Source organism: Equus przewalskii, chromosome 28 (genome assembly GCF_037783145.1).
Source record: "Equus przewalskii isolate Varuska chromosome 28, EquPr2, whole genome shotgun sequence".
NCBI classification, from domain to species: domain Eukaryota; kingdom Metazoa; phylum Chordata; class Mammalia; order Perissodactyla; family Equidae; genus Equus; species Equus przewalskii.
Window position 1 is genome coordinate 25,381,610 of NC_091858.1, and position 12,937 is coordinate 25,394,546.

At 41.5% G+C, this 12,937-nt stretch overlaps 1 protein-coding gene and 1 long non-coding RNA gene across 3 annotated transcripts in view; one reads left to right on the top strand and one right to left on the bottom strand.

Moving 5' to 3' along the window:
* WWC2 (WW and C2 domain containing 2) overlaps positions 1–12,937 on the bottom strand; it is a 210,470-nt gene that overhangs the window by 21,235 nt on the left and 176,298 nt on the right. The window contains exons 17-21 of the mRNA XM_070598578.1: positions 10,055–10,173; positions 7,746–7,944; positions 6,282–6,446; positions 4,860–4,952; positions 1,391–1,633 (exon numbers count right to left, since the gene is read on the bottom strand). Coding sequence (XP_070454679.1) covers positions 1,391–1,633; positions 4,860–4,952; positions 6,282–6,446; positions 7,746–7,944; positions 10,055–10,173 — 819 coding nt within the window. The remainder of the gene's footprint in view (positions 1–1,390; positions 1,634–4,859; positions 4,953–6,281; positions 6,447–7,745; positions 7,945–10,054; positions 10,174–12,937) is intronic.
* LOC139080111 (uncharacterized) lies at positions 1,402–5,663 on the top strand. Of its 2 annotated transcripts, XR_011534288.1 has the most exons (4): positions 1,631–1,783; positions 2,351–2,419; positions 3,054–4,788; positions 5,249–5,663. It is a non-coding gene; the product is annotated as an uncharacterized lncRNA (long non-coding RNA). The 2 variants fall into 2 exon arrangements; XR_011534287.1 differs by lacking the exon at positions 5,249–5,663 and having other exon boundaries at positions 1,402–1,783; positions 3,054–5,221.

Consider the following 12,937-nt stretch of genomic DNA (forward strand, 5'->3'; position numbering starts at 1 on the left):
GTAATATGTTTTGCTGCTTAAATTTTCTTTAAAAATTGCTGGTAGAAGTTTGATCCCTGAAATTCATCCGTTAAGTTCTGAGTTCCATCTAGGATTAGCAGTGCTGGGGAGCTAAACGACTCCAGGTTTCCTTGCAGTACCATGTACCATATGACCAGAGTAACTCTGGGCCACAGAAAGAAGTTTATATTATGGACAAGATTTTTCTATTAATTTAAGGAACTGTGTAATTGACTTCACATTTCCATCCAAAAGGGCTGAAAGAAAATAACGTTTTGGCATTTGTAATATTTCAGCTATGTGGAAAATTCTATTTGGATATTACATATGGATGTGAACATATACTCCTGCACCAAAATATAAATCCTAATCTTGAGAGAATCAATTGATTTCATAAATATGCAGGCTCTTGGAAATTTTGGTCATATTTAGGTGGTGGAACAAGAGAAATATTCCCTTACAAATATCCTATTTTTTTTTTAAAGATTTTATTTTTTTCCTTTTTCTCCCCAAAGCCCCCGGGTACATAGTTGTATATTCTTCGTTGTGGGTCCTTCTAGTTGTGGCATGTGGGACGCTGCCTCAGCTTGGTTTGATGAGCAGTGCCATGTCTGCGCCCAGGATTCGAACTGATGAAACACTGGGCCACCTGCAGCGGAGCACGCGAACTTAACCACTCGGTCACGGGGCCAGCCCCACAAATATCCTATTTTTTAATCAGTGATTTTATCCTATTTTGCATAGTTGTTTGTATGGCAAAAGGCAAAGGAGAATGCCAATATGTGAAATGTGATCTTCCTTGAAGGTAGAAAAGAATGTGAAAATTTAGGGGCATTAAAATTAGCAATACATTTCCAATGGATGTGGTTAATGAATCTCAAAGAGCTACCTGTAGAAACAAAATTTATGACTTATGTTCAAAGTGATACTGTATTTATTTGCCAAGTCTCATGTTGAGACAAAGAAAAATGCTGAGCATCAATGAAGACGACCACGTCCCCCAGCTGCCATATCCCCTTGCTGGCAGGAGGCCGGCGGCTGCCAGAGCTGCAGCTGTGGGCTGGGGTGGATGCTGGGGGGACCTCTTTTCTGCACCTTGGTGGGTGGCAGCACCACTTTTTTTGGCAATATCCTAGGTAAAGAAAAGGCCTCTAACAAGGGAAAAAAACGTTCTAAGTGCTGGGAAAATGATTTGAAGACTTTAGCAAAACTGAGGTGTAAGTGGGGTATCTTCTACATGGCAGGCTTTAAAAAGATTAACCCTCTGTCAGCCCCTCAAAGAGAATGGACACACTGAAAACCTGACTTGAGCTTTCCCATCCACATTAATCTTAACCGTCTAAAGATATCTGTTTTTAAGCAAGTTACTAAAACCGTGTTATTCCTTTACCTGCTTCTCAGCTTCCTTCAGGAGCTTCTGGAACCTCTCATCTTCCAGCACACCCGGTGGAAGGTCAGTCTCTCCCTGAGCTTTCAGCTCCTCCAGCTTCTGCCTCAAGCCCCTCAGGGCCTGCAGCTCATCATTGAGGCGACTCTGCCGGGTTAGAGATGCCTGAAGATCCAGTTCTAAGTCTAGAGATGTACGGACTGGGCATTCTTGGGCTGTTCTCCGAAGGACTGGTTGGCAAACCGCCTGGATGGTTAGAAAACAAAACAAGACACTCATTAAATTGGTTGTCATCATTCTGCTTTTCCTCCTTCCTGGCAAACGAGAGGATGGCATTTCCTTGCTCCCTTGAAGGAGGACATAACCAGCCAAGTTACTTGCTTTGGCCAATGAAAGGTGAGTGGGAGTGATGTGTATCACTTCCAGGCAGGCGCCTCTCAAAGCCAGTGTGAGATGTGTACACTTCTGTCCCCTGCTAGAGGGTCAGCAAAGACCCAGAGACGGAGGCCCATCAGCTTGGGTCCTGAGTGAGGACAAGCAGCAGAGCGTCCGGTCAACCTGCAGAGGCCAAGCAGCTAAGCCAGAAGTAAAACTATATTGTTACCATAGCATACCTGGCTTAGCCTGACCACTTTACTATACAGAGCCCGGTCTCTGCGAGAAACAAACACGCTACCAGGTCCATCTCCTCGGCTTCGGGACATGTAACTGTACCCTCACAGCTTACACCTTTTGCTATCATTTCTCTAAGTGCCAGCCAAAAAGTAGTTAGTCAGTGGGGATAAAATTTCACTCCCTCCTCTAATCAACATGCTTAAATTCCAACTCCCTCCTCAATTTCCCATTGTCTAGTATCTACCTTCACCCCTGAACCAGTGGGGTTCTTCCTGGGGCCAATCATATCCATTTATCAAGAAATAATTATTGAACATGTATGAATAAATATCTGTTTGGGGTTTGTAGGCTAAATGCTAAGAAGAGGAGACAGACTTTCCGACCTTGAGGACCTGGATTAGAGGACGCTATGAGACAGTAAGCAACTGAGAACTGTGGAGGAGTACCCTCTGCAGCCCAGGAGGCCAGGGAGGGGAGGGATCGCTCAGGGCTGAGACGCGCTTGAGGAAGGAATCCGGAGAAGCCGGGGGAGATTGCACAAGCAGCGGGGAACAAGGACGGCATTTCTTGCCTAGATGGTTGGCCATGGGAATGGAAAATAAGAGATTACTAATAAAAACTGGTAGGGTTTGATATAAGAGAGAAGGGACTCAAACTTGACAAGTGTTCTAGCTTGAAGATCTGAAACAATTGTGGTGCCCATGAGAGGTGGAAGGGAGAGGGCCTGTCTGTCCCTCTTCTTATTTCAAAGCCTTGGCCAAAGTCTGAATAGCCTCACTGTCTCCTATTCCTCTCCATCCTTGTCCACCACATATCACTGCAACACTCTCTAACATTCTGTAACATTCTTATTGTTAGCTTCTCTTCATTCGCCTCTGCTTTCTCTAACAAACTTACTACACTGCAGAATCATTTAGAAACACACTTTCTTTGACTGCATTACTCATTCTTCACAATCAGAAATCCTTCCTAGCTGTCATGCAATGAAGCCTCTCTAGGAACCCCAGTGGCTTGCAAGTAAATGTTTAACATCTGGCTCATTGATTTGTAGGGATCGCCAATTTCTTTGGTGTAAATACTCCCACCGTAACTGCTTTCAAGCTGTCAATGTGACGTCACTGACTTGGAAGAGGTGTGCATGACCGGCTCTCATGAGCCAGCATGAGGCGGCTCTCGCACTCCCGTGCCCACAGGTACCCTCGAACCACATGCCTCATATGCCCGGGACATTGATTTTCCAGCCAGGTAAACCTTTCACTGATCTTCGCAGATGCTTCTGTTCACTTCATCTCCACATCTTTTTCATGCTGTAACTCCTAAATCAGCATACCGTTCCCCATTCACTTCGACCAAGCCGTATCTGTCTACTTTAAAGATCATCTAACAATCACCTCCTACACAATGGTTCAGAAGTAACCTATGTGGTTCAAATAGTTTTAATAACTAAGTTTATCAGCAACCCAACTGTTTTTCAGCTGCACTCAATTCATAAACAATTCTGGTTAAAATTTCTCTGAAGAGTGCTACCATCCGCTAAAAGCGTGTGCTGCTCAAAAATGCCGGTGACTGACAAAGGAGTTGAGAAACATTTTCATTCAAGATGATGAAAGTTTAAGTGCTTTTACAGCATAAAGTTTGCTAATCTGAAAGATCTACACCTGAAAATTTCCTGAAAATGCCAATACTAAACAAATGCAAGCATATTTGCCTTGAGAAAAGAGAAATACGCTTGTCACTTTTAAGTAACTAGGACGTTAAGCCGGGGGACTCAGAAGTTGCCTAGTGACACCCTCAGCACTTCTCGCAAGTGGCATTACACCAGAGTCCTTGGTGGAGCTAACGATTCATCTTTCTTTCCCGTCTTCACTCCAATCTTCCCATGCACGGGGCCTGAGTGTGATCACTGCTCATCCTCTGATTGTGCTTGCCTGTCCCCATGTCATTTCGTGCCACCTACCGACAGCACCTGGTATCCATCCCCCACAAAGCTGCCACTTTCTTTTGAGATTTTATCCAGATGTCAAGGCCGCAGATCTCCCCAGCGAGGCCCTGCAGACTCTCCTACCAGATGAGCCCGCTCCCCCATCACCAGCGACATGCTGACAGCCCCGCGCGCTCCTCGAAGGCCTCCTCCAGATGGGAACTCCTGCAGACGGTGCCACCGCGCCTACAGAGCTGAGCACACACTGCTTCGCACTGACTAAACGGCACATTTTAAGCTGAAATAACACAGTTTAGTAAATTACTACTAAACCAATAACTTCCCATTAGCATTCAGCTGTTGGTAAGTACACAGGAATCTCTGAACTACCTGAAGAGTCCACCTTTTAATTTACTTAAATATTCTCTCAGATTTATCCTTTAAAGCTCATCCAGGGACCTGGGGCCTCCGGAAAAACCTGACTTGAGCTTTCCCATCCACATTAATCTTAACCGTCTAAAGATATCTGTTTTTAAGCAAGTTACTAAAACCGTGTTATTCCTTTACCAGCTGTCTGCCCCTCGGAAAAGGTACCGGGTGTTATGTTCTTCCCACAACTGCTTAAGAGCCGCACACGGTGTGGAGACACAGCAGCCAGGAGTAGAAACGTGCTCAACCCATTCAGCAAGCCCCTTCTCCATTGATGCCGCAAACTAAACTTCCTGCCTTAATCATCACAGGATCCAGCCACGATGAATGAACGCTCTCAAGCACATCTCTCTCCATCTCTATAACTGACCTTTGTGATCACAGCGGTTTCACTCAACAGCCCAAGAGCGCGGAGCAACGACACTCAACAGTTCTGGTATTTACGTTTTGCAGTTCATGATTCTGGAGAGGTCCAGGACAGCGGGATCTTGTTGAGGGAATACGTACCCTTTTGACCCGCAAACTGCGCCGTTCAGTAGAGTTTCTCACAAACAGTGATTTTTTAGCCAGGGTTGAACTGTCACTGTCACTTCGATTTAACTGGCAACAAAGGATAAAAAAAAAAGGAGAATCACTACATAAGGGAGTGCTGGCAGAAGTTTAGAATTGATAAAGCAGGTAGTGGTAATATGAGTTTATTTCTTTAAGAAAATTTCCTCTAAACAAGCTTTTCCCTGTTCTAAGCTTTTCTTAGATAAATTAATTTTCTTTAAAAATGTCAACAGTTGTCTTGTGGTGGCAGTTATCACAAATCATGTGTTCAGATAATTGTACATACTTTGAAATAAAATTATCCTTCGTACTTTTAGCTAACAAGCAATATTCATTTTTTAAAGACAGTTTTGCAGCGTGTACAGAGCTCGGGATCAGAGCGTGGGCACAGCTCGCACAACCCATCACACTCTTGGACAGAGAGGCCGCCCTGACTCCTCACCTGCTTCAGGACTTTGCTGGAATGTCACCTTCTTTGTGAAGCCTACTCTGAGCCCTTCTTAATCTGTGACCCTCGTCCCCACCACGCCCAGCGCCCCATGACTTGCTCTATTGTTTTCCATAGCAGTGGTCTCCATCCAAGACACTTCATAACCTATTCATCACTTGTACTATTTACTGTTTGGCTCGACCCACAAGGGTATAAACCTGCAGGGTAGAGCTCGGGGTCTCTAGTTCATGGACGAATCCCAAGTCTCTAGAAACATGAGGTGCTTAATAAAAATGTTTGTTGAATTAAATGAAAAATTTAGAATTTCAGAAGTATTTTCTAACTCATTTTAGAATATTAAATCTATTTTACTATAAGTCATAAATACTTCCACAGGTAGAATTTGGTAAATTGATGCAAATCCCACAATATTCTCCACAGAACTATGAATCTGAATCAGTGTCTAGAGGCATTATTAAAAGATGATTTTTGTTCTAAAACCCAATTCATAATTTTTAGTTCAGCAAGACTAACATGGTTTGAAGCATGCATGATATACGGCAGAAATATACAAAATATTATAAATCTCAAGTTACTTTAAGCTTCCAAGTATAGACCGAAGTCTAAATATACTTAGCAGCCAGGTCCTTAATCTCACTTACTTGCCAAATAAATGGCATTAAAGGCAATGAGACATTAAATTTGGGAAAAGAAAAAAAAATTCCCAAACCCAAGCTAAAAGAACCACAAACTGTGATATTTTTGTATATTTTATGAAATCATTCCTAGCCAGTAAGTAGTCCTGGTAGTGAGAAGTGGAAGGTCCCAGCAAACAGTCTACTGTCATTGAGCGCCCCTCACTGGCAGGGGCGCAGGGCCGCGGCCCGCAGTGCGTGGGAGGTCTCCGGCGGAGGAGCACCCCCGACAGTGCAGCACTGGGCCCCTACCCTGCAGATGTACTGGCTCCGCTCTCCGGGGGAGAAGGTCTGCGAGCGCACGATCACGCTGCTCCTCACGAAGGGGCGCTGTCGAGCGCTCAGCCCGCCACGGTCCTTGGGGCGCACTGTCCTGCTGGCATTCCCTGCCTCGTCGGTATTCGTCTCTTTATCAACCTACGGGAAAAGTCAGTAATCTGTCAGGAGTGGACAGATGTGGATGCATTTACGCTCTTTCCTCTAAGTATGGAAGAAATATCTAATCTTACAACAGAGACCCATCTAGCACCAAGGCTACTTCTGGGAGAAAGGCTTTGTGCCACTCCTGATGGAAACCCGGGGAGATGGCTTTCTGCAGAGTTCTTAAGAAGTTCCCCTCCGTGGGCAGGATAATGGCTGCCCCACAGGGTTACCCATAAATGGAGGTGCCATCGCTGACAGATTAGACCTGAAAAATGAAGGTGTACACTTAGAGTGCAGATGTGGTTCTATAAAGAATCGTGTTTGGGAATGCTTCAGCACTAAACATTATTCAACTTTCTGATAAGTGTTTTTCAGAATAAATGATAAAAGTAATTAAATATAAGAACATGGAAATATACTACAAAGTTACAGGTTTATAGAGAACACGCGGTTAGACATACATGGTCTATAACAAGTGCTGTGAGGCTGAGTTTGGATTTTTACTGGCTCTTTAGAAACGTAATGAAAAAGAAGCCTTAAGTAAAAACAGAAGTTTCTCAAAATACAAACTCCATAGGCAGAGGCAGGTGTCCACGGTTGATCTTACAGGTATAACCTGATTCCAGACCAGCCTCGTGCTGGTGTGCTCCCTTATAGAAGGGAAGTCTTCAGTCAGGGCATAATATTATTTTTCTCAGGAATAAAGAATTGGAATTTCCTAAACTCTTTACCAACATCCCAAGTTCACCAGTATCCTCAAGGCTTGAAAATGACTTTCCCCCTCTGCAGATGGCAGTCTCAGTATGCCTCTCACTGAACTAGCAGTGTTACCTGCTTAATACCTTGGCTGGCACCTGTGCCCGAACCGAGTCCTCTGCCACCTTCCCAGAGGGGTTTCAATTGGAACGCCGTGTGACCAAAACGAACTTCAAATGTTTACTTCATGGGTGAAATTGAAATAAACTGACAATGTTTATGAAATTTAATACAATTAAGCAGTCATCCTGGTGTTATCCAGGAGATTCTGAAACGCTATTAATAATGGTCACAGAGCATTTCACAGAGATCTAAATAGCGCTATTACCTTTCTTTATAAACTTTAGGTGGAGAATGAATATTTTGAGTCCATTAAAAATTTTAAAGCACTTACAATTCTTCTTAGAGTCTGGTCCCACAAATGCCCGTCGTGATGAGCTCTGGCACAGAATCCTAAGGAATCCTCCCGAGCAGACAGTCAGCCGGCACGGCGCCCATGAGAGGGCTGTTTGAGCAGAGCTCAGTGAGGGCACTCACCAGGGTGGGGGTTCCTGTGGGGGGCTGGCTTCCAAGGTCTTTGGCACAGCTGTTCTCGTCCCTGCTCATGTCTTCATTCATCTCAGGCACACTCGGGCATGAACGCGAGTCCTCTGCACAGCTACTGCCCTCCGGCAATTTGACTTCAGCCTCTTCTTCAGCCCCAATTTCATCTGAGGCCTCTCTGAGCATTGCTAACCTAAAGTGAAGCGAAACACACACACTTCAGGTCAAGCAGGCGCGTTCTGCAAACAGTACAGCCCAGGCATGTTCACCGCTCTCTGGGCAAGGAACAGACTCACACATGACAAGTCAAGCCACTTCTTTAGCTGCAACTTTTACTAAAATGATTATGAAAAATAAAATTATCATCTTACTTGCTAGCAATCTACAGCAAAATCACCATAATTTGTCATTAAAAAGTTAAATTCATGAAATTTGACTTAATTCCCAGATATTAAAATAGAAATACTCTGAAAATCTCATATAAAGTTTAACTCCACCATTTAAAAATATTGACACTCAGTATAATGTAACTTGGTATTGGTTGTTCATTTATTGTAAAAGTAATCATCCAACAGAATGGGGTGACTCTCTGCTAAGAGTGAGTAAAAATATAAGCATTAGAAACATCCACTATCAATTGTGCCCACGGTCCAGCAGGGGTAGAACCCAGTGTAAACGGAATTTTACTACTGAAGTAACGGAAGACTCAATGGCATATGATCTTGTCTTTAACAAGTCAAGGCACAGGCTTGGGTGGCATTACAGGCGAGGGTCCAGAACATAAACACGGTTTGTATTCTGTATAAACTGTATTGAACAAGGATGGTTTAGAACATCTCATGCTTTGTGAGTTTCATGTTCTTTTTTTTTTCTTTTTCGAGGAAGATTAGCCCTGAGCTAACATCTACTGCCAATCCTCCTCTTTTTTGTTGCTGAGAAAGACTGGTCCTGACCTAACATCCGTGCCCATCTTCCTCTACTCTATATGTGGGATGCCTGCCACAACATGGCTTGACACGTGGTGCACAGGTCCGCACCCAGGATCCGAACTGGTGAACCCCGGGCTGCCGAAGCAGAGCGTGCGAACTTAACTGCTGTGCCACTGAGCAGGCCCCTGAGTTTCATGTTCTTAGAATGGAAACATTTTCTCCACTGATAACTAAAAGTGGAGTTTTACCAAGATTGGTGACATACTGACAAACTGACACAGACTAGTTATTAAATGTCTCGTCGTGAAATGAACACAGGGGGAACTAGCAATGAATACTGTAAATTATAAATTTACCTTATGTAGTGAGTGCATTTTTTTAATGTGTATGAAACAAATTGTACTTTACATACACAAGGAAGGCTGAGTATTTAAAGATATCATGATGAACCTTATAATCACACTCATGTTTATATATATTTTTTTCAGTACTCTGATTTTTATTCACTATAAAGGGCTTTTGATGAGGACAAAGTATATTGGTACCTTTTTACATCACTGTAGTTGCTGTTCCTTCCCAATGTCCAAGATTGTGTTATTTATGATATATCCTGTCACTCCAAGTTTGTAAAAATTTTAGATACACCCATAGACACACGTGCATGCTATATATGTATGCACTTATATGTGTTAACAGTAGTTCAAACATAACAGTATATGCAACTATATAAAGCTGATCTAAATGATTTTACATATATATTTTTAAAAACTGACACATTCACTGAAATTTGTTTTTAGAGAACATAGTGCAAACCAGGACAGTTCTTTACATATACGTGAATCTAGACAAAAGCTATAAAAACCATTTTTCTCTCTTTTTTTAAAGGACAGGGTATGGATAATGGGGAGGGAAGAGAAAAAGAGGGTGAAAGTGCTAACAAATAGAGAAATGACTACTCAGATGTTTTCTAAATATCTGCTTTGACTTACAGAGCCTAAATGGTACTTCTGGTAATTTAAAGGAAAAGAGTGTCAGTTCTAAAACTTATCTATGACTCTACAATAAACTACTATTCCTTTCCAAATAGATTAGACTTAAAATTTTAAAAAGCTCAGGAAACAGTGTCAAAACTACTGAAGCAAGAACGAAAAGTCTCACTCCTGTGTTAACTTGGCCGGCCAGCTCACCGTTATCTCCTTCAACTCTCTAATGACCAGAGCGTCCTTCCTCCAGGGGCAACTCCCTGCAGCCGCACTGCTTTCCATTAATTCCAGAATAAGATATGAACTCATAAAGGCTTCCCTGAAAGAGTCTTATGAGAGACTAAACACATCCTCTTGGAGTTCCCAGCAGCAAAAGGAAATAACTGTTTACCAATCTCCATCGGGACCCCTCTGCTCCTCGTCCTGCCCGGGTTCTTCTTCTTGCGCTAATTCTTGTTCCACAGCCAACAGCTCGGCTGACGTTCTTGCAAGTAAGGCTGACACTGCGTCCTGGAGGATATAAAACATACGGCAATCTACATCATATACTTTGAGAAATGATTTAAAACTCATCAGACGGGGACTTATGCTTCCACTTGTGAAAGAGAAGGTGGTACTAGATCCAATTCTCCTGCTGAGATCAAACACAAAAGCGGAATAAACTAAAACAAAAAGCAAACACACTCACTCCAGCCGCTTTAAAGCACTGAAGGACAAAAAGGCGATCAGACCTAGAGGGCCAAGATCCTGATGAGAAGGGACATGCACAGAGATGTGGCCATCACTGCCACGTGTCTCCCTCGGGGGGTGGGGGTGGGGTGGGGTGGGGCGTGTCAATTCTAGGGATGAGGCAGACAAGCTAACCAGACTGAATGCCCAGAACCATAGCAGTGTTGGTAAGACGCAAAGATGAAAACTGAGCTGAGGACTACACCAAGGCAGTCAGCGTGCGAGGGTGCAGACAAAATGAACTGTAAAGTGAGCCCAATATTCTGCGCAATATTCCTGTCGAGGCATTTGCCATTCTTAAGCTGAATATGTACAGAGCAAGAAGCTGAAAAACAAAGCAAAAACCAGCTGGTCAGAGGCTAAAACAAAACCGTAAGCAGATACTCCAGCTGCCTCATGGTCCTAGGGAGAGAAAAATTGGAATTCAGGTCCCACAAGTGATCCAGGCAATCTGCGCTACTGGCACCTGCCTTCCAGAAGAACATTAAGTCCTCTCTGGAGGAAGCTACCAGCCAGAACCTCTTCATACGTCACACCCAGCATCCCCTGGAAACGGGACCCAGTGAATGAAAGCCAGAAAAACAACAGAGCAAAGAGACAGATCCACAGGTGATCCAATATATGGCAGTGATTTAGAGAAGGAATTTAAAATTTTAAATTAACATGTTCAAGAAAATGGATGAAATGATGGAGAACATCACTAGACTAAACACAAAGGAAAACACCTTAGCACATCAGAGTGAAATTGCCAAAAATCACAGAAAAAGTAGAAATTTTACAAGCAGTCAAAGAAAATAAAGATGCAATGCCTTTTAAAGATCAACAATTACTATCCTCCAACAGCTCAACAGAACCAATGGAAACCAGTGGAAACCAATGGAAATAACTGGCTACCTAAAATTCTGAATATGCAGGAAAGAAAAAAAAAAGTCCTTCACAAATGAAGTTAAAATAAAGATACTAAAAGAAATACTAAAGGGAATTCTTTGGGCAGAAGGAAAATGATGCAAATGGAAGCACAAAAATGCAGAAATGAAAAGAATACATCAGAAAGGGTAAAGATGTGGGGAAATCTAAATGAATATTGATTGTTAATAAAATAATAATAATCATGTCTTGTGGGATTTAAAATATAGGTAACAAATATTATAGGACCAATAATTGCACAGAAGGAGGAAAGGGAATAAATGGAGTTAAAGTCTTTGAAAATCCTTGCACTGTCTGGGAAAAAGTAAAAGCACCAATTTAACATAGTTTCTAATAAGTCAAAGATGCATGCTGTAATCATCAGGGAAATGGCAAAAAATAAAAGACTGCATTCCTAGTGATCTAAAGAAGGGAAAATGAAACTGAAAAAATACTTGATTAATCCAAAAGAAGGAAAGAAAGGAACAAAGATAGCACTAAAAGAAAACAAATCGTAAGGTGATAGGTTCAAACCCAAATATACCACTAATAGTATTAAATGTAAATGAACTAAATATTTCAATCAAAAGATGAAGATTTTAAGATTGGATAATAAATCAAACCCAACCATGTAGTGCTTACAAGTGGAAAACTTTAAATACAAGGACTCAGGCTGAAAGTGATAGGATGGAAAAATTTAAACCATGCAACACTAACCAAAAAAAGACTGACATAGCTTTAATAATACCAGATAAAATAGATTTTAAAAACAGGTGGTATTATTAGAGATAAAGAGGAATATTTTATAATGATAAAAGGGTCAGTTGAACAGAAAGATACAATATAATGCTAAATTTACATTCACCTAATAACACACACAAAATACATAAAGCAAGGACTAATAGAATTAAAAGGAGAAAGGGACATCTATGATCACAAGTTGGAGATTTCATATACCTCTCAAACCGATAAAATAAGCAAACTGAAAAATCAGTAAATGTGGAAGATCTGAAAAACAAAATTAACAAACTTGACGTGCAGAAAATACATTCTTCAAGAGCACATGGAACTTTTACTAAAACTGACGATACGCTAAGACATAAAGCAAGTCTCAATTATTCTGTATGATTGAATACTATGTACTCTATTCTCTGAAAACAGTGAAATAAAACTAGAAATCAATAACAAGAAGATAACTAGAAAACCTCACTGTTTGGGAATTAAGTAAACATATTTCTAAAAAACCCCATGTATTAAACAAGAAATTACAATGGAAATTATAAAATATGTTTAATTCAATGATATTTTGATAATGTCACATTATCAAACTCGTGAAAATCAGTAAAAGCCATGCTCAAAGAGAATTTTTTAGCCTTAAATGCATATATTGGAAAAGAAGGTTACAAAGCAGTTATCTAAGTATCTATCTCAAGAAGTAGAAAAAGAAGAGCAAATTAAGCCCAAAGAAAGTAGAAGCAAGGAAATAATACAGAGCAGAATTAATAAAATAGAAAACACATGAAGGACAGAGAAAAATCAACAAGGCCAAGTTTTTCTTTGCATAAAATAAAGAATTTGACAAATTCTGGCAAGAATGAGGGGAAAAAAAGGAAGAAAAGGCATAAATAACCAACATCAG